At 32.9% G+C, this 16619-nt stretch overlaps 1 protein-coding gene across 3 annotated transcripts in view; it reads left to right on the plus strand.

Moving 5' to 3' along the window:
- The window catches only part of LOC133180927 (nuclear hormone receptor HR96-like), an 83793-nt gene extending 67966 nt beyond the window's left edge, over positions 1–15827 (plus strand). For all 3 annotated transcript variants that reach the window (XM_061315383.1, XM_061315382.1, XM_061315381.1), the window contains 4 exons: positions 4492–4665; positions 6512–6629; positions 9189–9631; positions 12722–15827. In XM_061315383.1, the coding sequence (XP_061171367.1) occupies positions 4492–4665; positions 6512–6629; positions 9189–9631; positions 12722–13216 (1230 nt within the window). In that variant the 3' untranslated portion in view covers positions 13217–15827. The remainder of the gene's footprint in view (positions 1–4491; positions 4666–6511; positions 6630–9188; positions 9632–12721) is intronic.
- The last annotated feature ends 792 nt before the right edge of the window (positions 15828–16619 follow it).

Raw genomic sequence — 16619 nt, forward strand, 5'->3', positions numbered from 1 at the left:
CCCAAGGCCATTCTGACAAGTTCAAGGTCACTGTCAGAGCTTGTCAGGGCTTTAACTTGCAATGAAGAATCATTGGTAGCTCATACTTGTACAAAAATGTTTGACTTTAGGTTTTGTCATCTCTAAAAGATTACTTATGACCAGAGAATGTATTATTTCTTTAACCAAGGTCTTTTTGGCAAGTTCAAGGTCACATTTACAAAATTTGAATGGGCACTTTACAAAAAAATTGCAGCTGGAATATTATTTAGTGAACTTGCTCACAGTACTTCTAGTTTTACCAAGCTTAAAGCATGGCGACTTCCAGAAATTTAAGTTGGGGGAGGGGTATATTTTCAGGGACCACTTTTGGGTCCATAGTTTGTCCAGGATAGCCCAATTCTTGAATTTTAGAAATTTATGATCTCCATAGATGTAAAAAGACACAGGGAGGGGGGCAGGGTATGAGATAGTGACAACTAGGTGATGAGAAAAATTAAGCTTGATGAGTAACAAAACTATTGATAGAAATTCCAATAAAAGATAATTGATAGTAAAAAGTAAAAACTCTTTTATATAATTATATTTAGCTAGTACAGCTGTTCCTATTGTACAGGAAAGGAGACCAGACAAGGATTCAAATCCTTAGTACCTGAATTTCTAGTCAGGTGCTCTACCAATTTAGTTATTTGGCCACCAGTGATCGCACCCACCTGACCGCAGCTTTCGTCCTTCCTTAAAGGTCCTTGCCCCAAAAGATCAACCCAGGCTCTTCCCTATAAGGTCTCTCACCTGTCACTTCCAGGGCATGGCACAGCACCAATGTAACTGAAGAGGTGAAGAAATGCGATAGATCAGATCAGGATTCAAACCCAGGCCCCCTGAATCACTAGTCAGATGCTCTAACCACTGAGCTACCCGGGCCTCAATCCATATAGCCCAAACTACTACTCTGTGAATCCCAACACATGTAAGCCTTAAATCTTCTGGAGGACTCTCTCTTAATCTACTTTGGAAGAAAATCTTTGATATTAGGGATTCCTTAAGTGTTTTCTCTGTTAAAGTCTTTATATTCTACAAACTGTTCTGCATATAATTTTTTTAAAAAATGAAAACTTTGAGAGATCATTTTGTTCTAGTATAATTTTTCAGTATCCAGGCCATTAAAGATATACAAATGTTCAGAAATAAAAGAAAAAAAAAGTACCTTGGATCAGCATACATCTGCCTTAATTGGCCTTGACCCGGAAGCACAGTAATTTTGCAAACAGACAGACAAGCATGAATGTAACCAGTATTCTCACCTACTTCTTTAATGAGCGTATATTGGTCATTCAAGTAGCAACCCCTATAAATGTTATCTAGTTACCCCTCAGATCTGAAAGCATTGATTAATAGGTGCAGTTTCGGTGAACCAAATGAGAATGACACTTTATCAGAGAGATGTTTAAAAGGTTATCTTGGTGTGTTTTAATTAGTTACTCGTTAACAAGAAAACTAGGGTAACCTGCAGCCAGTGGTGTTCTATAAGTGAGTTGTTGATGGTTTATCAGGTTGTCATAATATAAGTGCATGTGCATGTGGGTGATGATGGTCTGATGGCAGCAAAACCCGAGGCCATATTGTTGTTTTTTCTCCTTGCATATAAAGTTTTGATATATTGTCTAATTAATGTTTCTATGTTAATTTGGATGGGTTCATAGTTACAAAGCAATAGTTAAATGATATATTTACCTGGTCAATATACTAGGGATTCTAATTACTAAAAATTATCAATAAAATATTGACCAGGTCATTTTGTAAGCTTAATTTTTTTTTTTTTTTAAATTCACGCAGGCCATATTTTTTTTTTCCAAGGCAGATTACCTTTTGATGATTAATGATATGAGAGATTTGAATTTATTTTAATCTTGGCAATCCTAATGAAAAAAAAAGACATATATAAGTACACAGTGTACCTATATATTAACTTCCATTTAAATTTAACAAAACATAATCCAAGCTAAACAAATGTCACCAATTCATATCAACATTTTCATTTCACGGCCCAGATTGATCAGGAGTCAGTCACCTATAACTGGTATTTTATGAGCAATATCAATATTTGGACAAGAGACTGTTGATATGTTTTAACCTTTGAGTTTAACATTTGCTCGTGCATATACCCAGTGGATAGCAGTATATTGTTGAAACTGACCACTTCTTTAGTGAACATTAAGATTAATTTACTTATTCAATAAAACCCTGCATTTGCCCATTGTAAAGTTGTTTATAACTTCTTATTAAAAACATTTCTATATAGATAATAATGCAAAGCATTTTGATAAACATGTGCAAATCACTATTAGTAAGGGATAAATAAAATAAATGCACACCATGAATCAAAAAGAATGCGCATACACTATTGAATCTTATTATTCATGAATAAAAATCTGAGAGTTTTAAAGTCATTAATAATTTCCACACATGTACTCATGTGCTCCTTCATTAAAATAATTGATATTAGATATTCCTGATTTCTTGTCATATGCTCCATGAGAAGATATCCTATATCAGTGAGACTTGCATCCTTTAGATCTTGGTTGTGTATCTATATGTTTATGTACTTATATAAGGATCAGGTTTCCAATGTTTACTTCCTATTACCATGGTCACTTGATACTTATTTGAAGACTTACTCTACATGATTTTCACCTACTGAAAAGTCCGGTTCTTGCCTTTCATTATTACATCATTTTGTCTTATATGTCCTGGCCATGTAATCAGTCTATATATACAGTACTGATAGTACCTAACCTTTGTGAACTTAGGTAGATAATGGCTGACTATTTGGTGTAAAGCTGACCTGTCTTGTACCCACGCAGTTCAAATAGTATTATGATTTAAAACAATTAATTGTACAGCAGAAAATTAATAGTACACCAAACTGAAATTAAAGGTTGATGTAAAGATATAAGAGTGTGTCAAATGCTACTGATGTAGATTCCACTTCACAATAAATCACCCCCAGAAGTTCAAGGCAAATGATAATATTAGATCAATGTCTTTAAATTAATTTTCAACCCTGCAATAAAATGATAATTGATATATCAGTTTTGAATTTCTCTGAGCACTTTGGCCTTTATTTTTGATAGAAAAAATAATCATAAAATTATATTGAAATACCACAATCCTTTTGTGAAGAAAAGGTAATGCTTATATATAGCTTGTATGTACATTTTGAGGGTCAAATGAACTGTTAACTCCATAACCTATACAAGAGATAAATATGAAAAAGATGTATACTTAACTTATAGTGGCTTGTAAAGTTGCATTTTTTACTCAGAAGATAGCATGCCATTGAACAATTGAAAAAAAGTGGCACTCCCTTGCACTATTATAAGTACAAAACAGTGGAGCTACAGTCTCATCAGAGACTTTTGATTCCTGTACCAAATTTAATAAGCCATCAGTTAATTCATTTATTTTATTTTGTTTTCTATACGTGTATTAATTATGTTTGAAGAACATTCCATTATCACACGTGATCGGGAGGTTGGGAGTTCGAATCTCGGCCGCGACAGACCTAAGTCGATAAAAAATAGGTAGCAACTGTTCCTTCGCCATGCGCTCGGCACTTTGGAGTGAAAGTTGCGGGTCTTTCGGATGAGACCTTAAAAAACCAAGGCCCAGTGTCACGGCAGGCACTGGCACGATAAAGATCCCTCACTGCTCAATGGCCCTGAGTGCCGAGTAAAGGTCAAAATTTGAAGCCCTTCACCGGTATATGGTGACGTCTCTATATGAGTGAAAAATTCTCGAATGGGATGTAAAACAATATACAATCAATCAATCAATCCATTATCACATTGATAATTGAAGTAATTTACAACATATTGCAATTGTTTCATCTGATATAAACATTACACATGCAGCTAAACATGTGAGTTTTGATTTACAATTTTTCTTTAAATTCTGTATTTTGCATTGCCTGATAGTTTGCCTAATATAAGCTATTGCATAATCCTTGTCCCAGTTAGAGATGCACACTTACCTGTGGTACATTAACGACAGGTGTGTGTATGACCTTGATGAAATACTGCCTCGATCTGATGAAATGTACTTTGCTCCTTTTGTAGTTTTTCTAAATTTTCAAACCGATTTCAGAAAACATAGTTAAAGATACAGTCGTACAGTTTTCATCTTGATCAACTCTCAATCATTTAATTGCTTTATATTGGTGGTAATTTTTGTTAATTAATATGAAATGATCCAAGTCCAGATCTTTTTGAATTTACCACTCTATATGGACTTATAGTGAGGTGGAGATTTAGATAGTCCTGGAGGACAATTATTTGTCTTGGACATGATTTAGAACCCTAGCTGGTACTTGCATATTTTTTGTTTGATTTGATGTTCATTAAGTTTATCTATATATGTATATTAAGTATTCTCACCTTGCAGTCATTTCGTTTTTTTGAGTGGAGCACTTTGTCTATTTTTTATTTGTAATTCTGTTTTTTTATGACACAGTACTATGGAAGGGATGCTGCCTCTAAGAGAGAACAGAAAAGGAGACCTAAACCTAAAGATGGCACCCTTCTTGTCTGTGGAGTCTGTGGGGATAAGGCCCTGGGCTACAACTTTGATGCCATTACCTGCGAATCCTGTAAGGCATTCTTCAGGAGAAATGCCTTAAAAACAAAGGTAACTTATCACATTTGTAAATTATTTCTAGTATGGAGGACCATGACCCTTTGCCAAGGGAGATAAATGAACAAATTTATGAATATCTGTTTCCTTTATAAATGTTTATCTTCTCCCTTAATTATGAGAATGATGATTTTATTGTGCTCTGATTTCATGATCATGTTATTGCTGAGTGCCAATACTGACCTGTTCTTGAAGTGTGTGTGGTGTTTTGTTTGTGTTTTTATAAAATTGTTTGTGTGTGTTTGTTTTTGTTTGTATGATTTTTTGGTTTTTTTTTTTTTTTTTTTTTTTTGTTCTTTAATGGTCCATTAGTTAATTAAGTGAAGGGATCTCATTGATAGGATTAATTAATATAATGACTAATCTTTGTAATGTTGTCAAAAATGTGAAAGTTTATCTGATGGTAATGGAAAGTACCAGAAAAAGGAATGATGTGAAAAAATCTGATTATGCAAATTTGCTATCTTCATTTAATTAATAGTTAAAATTCTTTCATGCAAGAAGATCACTTAATATTTTCAGGAAAAAGTATCTCCAGTAAATCATTTAACAAATTCATTCTCTTCAAATGCTCAATCTGAATTAAAAATTCTGTATTCTTAACAATTAAGATATATAATAAGATAAACCAAGTATAGCCCTGAGTGTGAAATAGGATTTCAATCCACTTGAGATTTAGCAAAAAGTAGCAAGCATAGTTTCAGGTTTCTTACATATAAGAAAATAATAAAAGGTGAATGTATGAAAGAATTTCAAAAGGCTAACATTACTTTACTGTATAATCAGTGTATGCAGACATTGATTTATTTCAAATACAGACTCTGCATATTTAATGCATTGTCCCTTTGAAGTACCAATAAATAACATGCGTTACCAGAAAAATCTTCAAACATGTTTATGATTTTAATCAGGAGCACTGTCCAAGACTTTGCTTTGATCATATTTGATGTGAACAGTAAATGCTGAACATAAACAGAGAGTCAATCGCGATACTGTAGGAATGGTACAGGTTATTCTAGATGCCATAAGTGTCTAAATTGTAAAATCAGAGTAAACAATAGCATCCTAAAGTCTCCACAAAAATTAATTAATCGAATCGTAAATGATTTTTTTTTCCCTTAAATCCGCATAATCACAATTTCTGTTCAATCCGCGAGTAGAAATTATACAGATTTCTTGGATTGCTTTTGTATGTCTGAAAGGAACAACAGCATCCCCAAGTCTCTACAAAATTTATTTGCAGAAGTATTATTTCTGTTAACTTTTTTTTTCCACAAGGTCATAATTCCAAGCAATTATTGTTCAATCCATGAGTAGAAAATTAAACGAAATTCGTGGATTGCCTTTGTATGTCTGAAAGGAACTTTAAGTACTCTGTAACAAATTTCCGCAGAAAATTTGTGACCATGCACATACATAGCATAAATTCTTCCCATGCTGAACAAAAGAACTTCTACAGTAATTTGATTTGCAAAACAACTAAGGATGTATATGAAAGCATTAAGGTATTTTATACAAATGTGGTGCCTTTATCTTTGAATTTATATATAATTCAGATTAAGATATGATTATTAAAGTTTAAAAACTGCAGATGCAACTCGCATAGTGAATTTGCAAACTTGTAATTTTTTCTTCATATCTAGAAGAGCTTGCTCTGTAATTGAAAATTACTATTTTTGAACTGCTGTGTCCAATTCAAATTCAAATAAAAACAGAAATATTCTTATCTTAACATCTGTCACTAAACTTATGATGCAACTTCATGTATATACAAGTATTTGAGGCTGAGCTGAAAATAACAAGGGTGCATATAGACATTGTTTTATTTGGTATTTTTCAGGTTTTTGCTTGCAGCTTTGATGGAAATTGTAAGCTAGACACCCACACAAGAAAATTCTGCTCTGGCTGTCGTCTGAAGAAGTGCTTTGACATAGGCATGAAGAAGGACTGGATTCTAAGTAAGTAATATGCTAGATCATTTGTACGTGAGGATTACATGGAACTTGATCTCTCTTCTAGGCAATAGATGTTTATATACCCCAAAGTTAGCTTCAACAAGCCTCAGGAACAGCAGTAATTACTTTGCTACAACGTAATTCATTATATCTACTTGATATTATGGTATCATTTTGTAGCATGTGATGTGATGATAATTATTAAACTTCTTTTCAATCAGACTGCTGCAGATTTTTTACTTGGCAAAATAAAATACAGTAGAAAGGACACTCACTCCATCAGAATTTGCTATAAATAATTTTTTTTGTGTGTGAATACTGAGAAAACAAATTCTAAGATGACAAAACAAAATATCCATACCTAAAATATCTGTCATGATACTTAAATAATTAATGAAAAGTTACCCCAGGTATCAACATTCAATTCTGGTCAGAGACCAAAAGAGGTTGTGTGATAGTAAGTTATCCATCCGTCTGTCTGTCTATCTGTAATCAATTTTTTTTCTTCAAAATGCTATTCCTCACTTGGTATTCAGAAACTTACTGCAGGTTGTTGTAAGAGATATGCTATAAAATTCAAACAATCCAAGTACTTGGATTGGAAGCTAAATGTTGTAAAGGAATCTGTTTTCATACATCCAAGTCTGGTTTAATATTTTTTATGAACTATTTCCTATGCAAACATATATATAAGCTATGCATGAGATGCAAACAAATTGGCAGTTGAATGGCTTCATGTTTCAGGAAGAGGAGACACCTAACCAGAAGATATTGGCATTTTACCAAATCTCTCTGTTATCATTTAAAAGTTATCATATATACATTCAAAATATTTAGATGTAATAAATACCCTTTTTATAATATGAGGTATTAACTTCAAAGAATGTGGTACCACATTTAATATACCCTTGATATGGTTTCATCATTGTAAAATGAGTTCATATGATGACTTTGAACTTTAAAGAGGTTGGGGGGTTGTGGCCATTTTTAGACTATATTGATCTCCATTAGAAGAAGAGCTCCATATGAAAATATAGAAAATGATCAAATTTTAAAACTAAAATTTTTGAAATTTTTCTTTGCCAAATGATAGTTGACAGCTTAAGATATCATATCTAAAAAATTAAGTTAAATCTGGTGGTTAATTTGTTGACCCCCCAGCCTCCTTAAATGTGATTAAATTTTAAGCACCAGATACAGATTTTAATGTCTTTGAAAAATGTGCATATAGAAGTCTGCTAGTCTGTAATTTAATAGTCTTAATATTAATATCTACATTGTAAAGTACCAGGGTATACGTTTTTTAATGAATGTTGTGGTAAGAATATGAACACAACTAGAGGATGGGCAGACTGAATTTATATTTTCTAATTAGTAAAAAAGGGACAAATGTTCTGTTTTATAAGCGAAGTGTGGAAAAGGTAACGCTTAAGATTTGTGGAAGGATGGATGTAAATTTTCACTTTGGTATAAGTTCTTTGACTGTACCTGTCATCACTGTTTTACAATGAAATAGGTGAAGATGACAAACAGTGATCCATCTCAAAAAAACCTATAAACAATACAAATCTGTGAAGAGGGCATAAAACATGGAAATTCCAGAGGTGGGATCAGGTGCCTAGGAGGGGTAAGCATCCCCTGTTGATCTGTCACACTTGCCCGAGTCCTAAATAGATCAGATAGATGGAATAACCAGTAGTCAGATTTAGTATAAAAACAAAGGCCTACTGACTTTAAACAAGGTTGTTGAAGTCCATGTAACATCAGCTTATTTGTCAGTAGCCTGCCTTGGTTTAAAATTTGATCGTACTCTGAGCATGCTCTTGAGTATTGAATAAGTTGGGAGACTTTATCACCATATGCAGTTGAAAGTGGAATATTACTCCATAAATAAGGAAAGTTGACGATAGAAAAGCTAAAGTCATCTCGTTTGACGTACAGTTAAATTGTTAGTTGGCCCTTATTATCTACAGTCAGTAAAACTTCCAAATATATAACAGATGTGGCAGACTCTGTGGTGTCTTTTATTTTGAGTTCACTGGGATATATCGAATTGACATGCATGAAAGTAACTACTGTATTGTTAATTGATAATACATTGTCTATAAATCTAAATGTCGAGTTGAAGGCCATAGCAAGCGTATTTTTCTTCACGTGTATTAAGTTTTTGACTAAATAATGACAGTATTTAGATAAAGGTATCTATTGATTTGTACAAATATGACGTTAGAAATATACCCAATCCTGAAATATAAAATGCAAATTAAAGGTATAATTCAATGGTTTATATTACATGAAAGCAGAATGTGCTGTGTACTTTGCTGTTCATGCAACCATCTATATTAAAGATATATCTAAAGAATGCATCTGATAGTACCCTCACTGGCTAAACACTAGTGGGTTTTTTTCTCCCATCTCTAATATTTTTTTAATATTATCTTAATTGAAATTTTCATATTCTAAGCCCTAACCCTTACAAAATTTCACAATAGGGCTATACAAAACAGTATGTACGGAATAAGAAGGAAAGGTACAATTTTTTATATCCTCTTTGCTTTGTAGGTGAAGATCAATTGGCAAAGCGTAGACAGAAGCTTACAAAGCAGGATCGAGCCAAGCTTCGCAAGATAGAAGAGCCAGGATGTCAGGTGACAGCTTGTCCAGAGGTATCCACCAGTAACTACCATTCGGACGAGTCGTCGTCTTACAACCAATCCCCTCCCACAGAGTTATCTCCCTTCAAATCAGAAATGGATGACGACGACTACCCAAGACCATTGCCCGAGGACGTCCGCAAAGAAATTCAAAATTTGGAGGAGCAATACGCAGCAGTGTTTGACCAGCCATACAATGAGACCCAGTTTAGGAAACTGACAGAAAGTCCCCGGTCTGCCAATGACCTTTTCAATTTAACAGATATATTTATACGTAGATTGATCAAGTTTGCAAAACATGTACCAGAGTTCAAACAGCTACAGCAGGAAGACCAGATTCATTTGCTTAAAGTAGGTTCTATAAATGTATATGTATTTAAGCTATTGATTGCACAAAATGCACTTTTTTGTTTCTCCCAAAGATATTAGCTCTACTGTCAAAGAATGAAGAGCATATTCATGGAAAAGTGTCCTTTGAGATTTGTCTTTATAATCTATCTCTTAACATATTACAAATTTCTACTCCTTCTAAATTTGGCTTCAACAAACAGTTGCCATGTTTTCAAGGTGTTCCTTGAATCATTTCGATGTAAGTCTATGTTCAGCTCCAACATCAAGATAATATGTTGTATTTATCAGTGTAAAACATCTTCAAAAATGTGAACATTCAAACCATTAGAGCTACAGTCCCATCAGAGACATCTGGTTTAATGATTTAAAAAGAATTGATTCAACAGCATTGCTTAACCATGTAGTAAGCATCTTAAACTATAAGCCACCTTTCATGATACATTTTTTGTAGTACAAAATACTATCATGATCGAGGAAGGGAATTTCATGATAGTTGAAGGCCATGAGCAAGTATTTTTATTCCAATAAGCAAAGATGACTTGAAACAAAGAATCTCAAATGAAAATTTCTGCATATATGTTTGAATTGTGAGATTGCAAAAAATAATATGCACAAATAAAAGTTGACTAATTGTATATCTATAACATAAAATTCTTACACGACATGCTTTAGTGAAATACAGTAAATACGTGAGAGACAAAATCAAATTTTACATTATCAGCTAGAAAGCCAAAAAAAATTCAAGGTTGTTAGACATGTACAAGTAAATTAGGCAGTGTTTTATATACTTGTAGTTGATATATGTGTTTATATTCATTACTTAACAGTGCACTTTTACTTCTTCTTCCTAGATTTTGATTGATGAATTACTCAATATCTGGATTACATTTTCCCTTTCAAAAGATAAGCAAGAAACTCAAGTTTCAGATATTTTATCTTGCTCTGCTGGAATTTGGAACATAGCAGTTAAGGAAATTGCCAGAAACATTATGTAACTTCCTATCTGTTTCCTCACAACTATCTTGTCCCTTTTTCCCCCTCAGTGAAAATTTGGTGATTTTTTTTATGCTGTTTGACTGGTGTTTTCAGCAACTGTTAACTTTCATACCCTGCATCTCCTAGTTTTCAATTGCATGAATTTCAAAGTAAATGATTTAAAGAATTTTCTAGAAACTTCACCTCATATCTCTATGTTAATTGAAATGAATCACATTAAAATGGAGAATTAATCCATTAGCTTTGTACAAATGTATATCTGAAACAATGCATTTAATAATTATTAAAATCAAGGTACAGCAACTTTAAAATTAATATCAAGAGTAGCTACCTGTCTAGACATTTACAGAGAGAAGCAATGTAGGTCAACTATGAAGAAGTCATATACAGAACTGGATGAACTCATGTTATTTTCCTCACAATTCTCCTACCTCCTTGCTCTAATGCATTGTAATTTAAATTTCATTTTATACAGCGTTTCACATCTATTTCTAGCAAGACAATTATGTTGTTAACCAAAAAAAAGTTTTCAAATTCTGTTTTAAATTGAACCTAATCTGCCATAATAAATAATTGGTGGGCTTTGGGATACCAGATGAAAGAGCAGATTGGTGCCATTGGTGTGAATTATTGATGATAAAACGTGTGTGGCATGAAAGAAAAAATCCAGCTTGAATGTGAATCTTTAATGAATCTTGTCTAAGATGATGATGATTATTTTTTCAACCTCTATTTATGGGGAAACAAAAATGGAAAGACTTAATTCACGCACAAGATAACGTAAAGATTGCAATAGTAGATGTATACTAACTCCTTTATCTATCGCTACTAAGCCGCCCACTTATGTACCCAAGGTCTTCTTCATCAATTCATACATAACATTAATGTCAAGTGTACTTTCCTATATCAATATTTTTAATTGCTGTTATGTATTTTTAAGTTCTTGACTTATAGTTCCAATTTTTAACATTCACTTAATGCTTTTTGTCTAATTAGAATAGCCATTGCCAGTTAGAGCACTTGTGATATTAAGTGTATATCCATGAATGATTCTAGGTACTATAGGGAAGAATATGGTATTTTTGACCCAAAAAACTAATGTATTTGATGAGGATTTCATTAACTAAAGTGTGTGGTCATTTTTCAGCTGTAACAGCTTTGGTTACATTTAATTTTTTCTCATGGGAAAAAAATTTATTCAACTGATAAAAAAGTTTCAAAACTAGAATTGTTCTGAAGAACTCAATTTTGAAGGTACATTTAGTGCTTTTCTTTCTGGTACATGTATTTGAGTTTAAAGGACTCAGTCACTCAACCATGAAAAAAATTACCAGAACATACTAAACGAGATACAACTGCATGACGAAGGAATTTCTTAAGGGTTTTTTTTTCCAGTGTATAACTTTGATGCATTGTCTTTTGTAAGTTGGCAACTCACAGCAATCATTCAGCAAATCAAGCTGGTAAAAGAGCACCTCTCTGCTTTGAAATAAAAAATTAGCCAGGGTTTTTCAAAGATTTCTATCTGTAAGAGGATTATTGTTTTAAAAGTTTTTATAATTTTTAAATTTCTTTTTTAATCTACCCCCCATTTAAGATTATCCACACATTTCTAATTTAGGTCATTATGCCATGTAATAAATAGATGAGCACTATGGTTTATGTTTAAACCCCAGCAAGGGATTTTATAATCAACATGCAAGTCATTCTTTGGATAGCCTACTAAATTATCTAAAACACAATCAGGTATATGGGGCCATCGATCCGCTATCATAAAAATGATTGTTATGCCAGAAACATTTTTCTTGTTTCATTCCTTATCTTTGAATAATGAAATCACCTCAGGACTAGTTCTGGTTATTTTGTTGAATCCTAAAATGAATTTAATGTACTGCATATCAGGAAAACAACAACTAGCACTGTTAATCAACATGAAACAGCAATTTATTACCTTAATGAAAATACTTAATAATCCGATACAACTAGTAAAGCCAGTGGCTCTTGTTAAGTAATGAATGATTAAATGACACATGAAACAAAATACATTGCACAAATGAAAAAAAAATCTTAATATATTTTTTCCATCTCTTTCAGGGAGGCATCATGGAAATTATGGTCTTGCGTTCAGTGATGGGATTTGATTCACAGGCCATGGGATGGAAAGTGCGAGGAGGCACGTCACAAAATAATAAAATATGTGAAACACAACTTAGCCCAGAAATGATCAAAACGATGGACACCCACATGTATTCAGACCATGTGAAATTTGTTATGAGTCTAAATCAACTTACAAAAGCCAACAAAACCATATTGACCCTACTATTCGTGATCGAATTATTTTCTTCAGACAGACCATGTCTCAAAAACAAGGAGCTAGTTGCCAAGGGACAGGAAAAATTTTCTACCTGGCTTCAAGCCTACCTGGAATCCATTTACCCTGTCAGCGAAGCTCGACAGCTGTATCCCAAACTTCTAATGAAGCTACTGGACGTGCGAAGCCTTGGAGAGTCAAGTGCTCAACTTGCCTCCCATCTTGATATTACAAGACTCGAGCCACTGCTTGTGGAAATCTTCAGTTTACAAAAGTGACATGAAATGGCACAAAGAATCATGGGGTTTAACTGGAATATACAAACAGTAGTATGTTTTTTGACATCAACGACCTTGTACAATATGGCATCATTGTGCTCTATATGTTGTCTTGTTCTGAAGCACCAGGCTCAGGCAGCTAAGCTATTATTGTCTTGGGGTTGGGAGTAGGTTGGTAAGGGCAGAAGAAGTCCTACCAAAATTAGGACCAGGACTTCATGTATGAATGAATTGCAAGTCTGTAATATAGGAAATTTAGTGTGCTTTCTTGTATATAACAAAGTCGTGTGGTTTAGTGAAAGTATAGATCTTTTTAGCAGAGGAGAAGCATACAAATTAAAACAATACATGTATAAGCAAAATTCACTTTTTAAAAAAATGGCTACAGTTTTAAAAAATTTCCAGTGAGGGCTTAAAAGAAACTAGAATTTCCATAATTTGTAGGCTTGCTATGAGTAGAGAATAGTTAATTCATTGTCAGAAGCTTTTTTGTGTTGTAGTTTCTTGCCTAAGTTTGTGTACAGACACATCAGTGGCAGGATTTTGACTGTTGCGTGTTATAGTTCTTGCCTAAGTTTGTGTACAAACACAGCAGTGGCATGATTTTGACTGTTGAGCCTCAGGGAGGACAATAAAATGTTCAGGGAATCTTCAGGCTCGGCAGCACCTACCTCTAGAGTATACTCACAATGTATTACCCATCAGCCACTGCAACATTTCCCATCATTCACTGCAGTATCCTGCTTTCTGTTCTCATGTTCAGCTTTGTGTTTAATTGCTATCATGTGTAATTGCTTATTTTTTGAAAAAACAAGAGATGTTCTTCAATTTGCATTGCTTTGTATATGTATAAATCAGTTGTTTTTTTTCACATAAACAAAAACATATCCCCAAAATTTATTGAATAAAATAGCATATCTTATTGTTAATAACATTTTTTAAAAAATCAGTAAACCTGTATATGTTGTATTTTACAATTGGGAGTACTGTCCTTACATGATGTATGTTGCTATGGTCATTTCACGCCATGTGAAATAAGTCTGTTTGCATGTGTGTAAAAATAAGGTTCATCTCGTCCATTGAAAACTCGCAACCTTGAATGGCAGTAAGAATTATTAGGTGACGTACATTACCATTCAAGACACAGCCAGAGAACTGGGTCCCAATAGTGTTATATTAATGGAGAACATATCTATTGATTTTTGTCCTGTTTTGACGTAAGTGAATATTGATCTGCCTTTACGACCCGGCTTGGTCAAAGGTGCAAAAAATCAAGGTTGTGGGGACCATATCTACTGCCTTATTATATGTGTACCGGTTAAAACATGGTTTATGGCATGCTTGAGAATGGTGCTTGAATGCAATTTTGTGTGTTTGTTCAAATATGTCCTAGTAAAATGGGCCACCTTAAAGTGGTAGAGTGAGGTATTTGTTCTGTATGTGTTGAAGAATTTGTTAGATTTATGACAGGGAACACAACTGTCTTTTCTTTATTGTGTTTGATATATGAATGTACCCTGTTTGCTTAATAGGGTGAATATAACATCTTGCATTGTACAGATTCTTGAGAGTTTAACTGTGTAAAAACAGTGATATTAATATTAATAGTACAGAGTTTTTATAGCTGTGCTCAATTGTTCCTATACTTATGACAAAAACATGGAGTTCTTTAATGATAAATATCAAATTGCTCCAAAATTTATTTTTTACTTTAATATCAGATTTTCTTAAAATTCAATTTCAAATCAAGCCATCCTGAAATGAAGATTCAGAATCTGATAATAAATCTGAACTGTATTTGAGGGGATGTAATGATAGGGGTTCAATAAGTATTGATTTGGACTTTATTTTACTGTAGCTAGTAGTAAATAAGGAAAATAAAGTTAAAACCTTAGCATCTCAGAAAGTTTATCAGATTATATTATGTTTTTAAAAATATGCTGCATGCACATAATGTCCATGTTCACTGTTGTGACACTGTGTATACAAGGCATTTATTCCACTGTGATCTAGAAATGATTCCGGTGGATCAGGTATATCTTGGAGATAACATTTGGAGAAGAAAAATATTGGTCTATGTTACAGAGAGACCTTGAGTCAAAAACTAATGTTATGGATGTCATAATTTTATAGTATGTTGTGTAATGTTGTTGGCTTTAACCAAAAAGAATTATGATTTTTAAAGAAAGAAAAAAAGATAAAATTGGGTTAATTCAAATTTCTACAATATGAAAGTGCTAATATTTTTAGGTGTTTCTGTAGTAAATGTTATTTGTAGACATGTTTTGTATTGTTAATATGGACTTTTTTAGATAAAATATTTTCATTGCCAAAAATTATACAAAAGAAATTTTATCCATGACCATGTACTTGTATTGAAAGTAGCTCAAATTGTACATTTTGTAAATGTAATATTATACAGGTTTTTACATGGAGGAATTACACTATTGTTTCTAATTCTCTATTTTATTGTCATGGATAGCATGAAAACTTTCATCTTTTTGTGTATTGGCACTATAAAAACTGTTTATAAGGTGATAATATTGTGATGCTCAAAAAAGCAACTTGTCTGATGTTGAATAAAAAAAAGTATGGGTGACAACAAAGGAAAGAGTTCTTTTTTTTTTCTTTTTCAATTGATATCTCATGCCTTTATGTTTTCAAGGACCAATATATGTATGATTATATATATATATATATATATACAGAGTTGTCCCAAAAAATTGTAGACAATGTTTATAACTTTGTAAACATTCAACCAATGCTGATCAAATTTTGCAGACCCATAAGTTATTCAATGTTCCTTAAAATAAGAAATTTTTTAATAAATATCATGGTAATAATATTATGACAATTTATAGGAAGGCCGATATGGTCTGTCGGCGCACGAACAAAATCCGGAATAATTTACGTATGTAATTATGCCAATTGCATTTGTTTCTCTGGTAATACTGTAAACCAACTTTTATTCGCGTGCGAGAAATATCCGCGATTTTCGCGACCTATTTTAATTCGCGAATATGAATCGCCGCGAACCATTTATTTTGTTTTGTATTTGTAGAGAATGTTTCTTCAGTCGCGAAAATTAATCGTTGCGGATTGTTTTCAAACTGACGAATCGCGAATAAAAGTTGACACGAATAATAGTTGGTTTACAGTAAGTAGACCATAAAACTTAAATTTATATCAATGAAACCAGAAACAAAATCTTAGTAATATATAGGTAATGTAGAGAGAGAGGGAGTTTCAATACGTCTATTACAAAGTTTAATGTGCAATTGTTAACTGAGGTCAGAGAATAAATCTAAGTACACATGCAAACTGGAGTTAAGGTTCATTGACCCTCTGATAAGAGAGATAACTCTTACTTGGATTCATAACTCTGTCATGTTGTAAATTTTAA

This window comes from Saccostrea echinata, unplaced genomic scaffold (assembly GCF_033153115.1).
Source record: "Saccostrea echinata isolate AGI-Se365-2 ecotype Australia unplaced genomic scaffold, CSIRO_AGI_Sech_v1 ptg000008l, whole genome shotgun sequence".
NCBI classification, from domain to species: domain Eukaryota; kingdom Metazoa; phylum Mollusca; class Bivalvia; order Ostreida; family Ostreidae; genus Saccostrea; species Saccostrea echinata.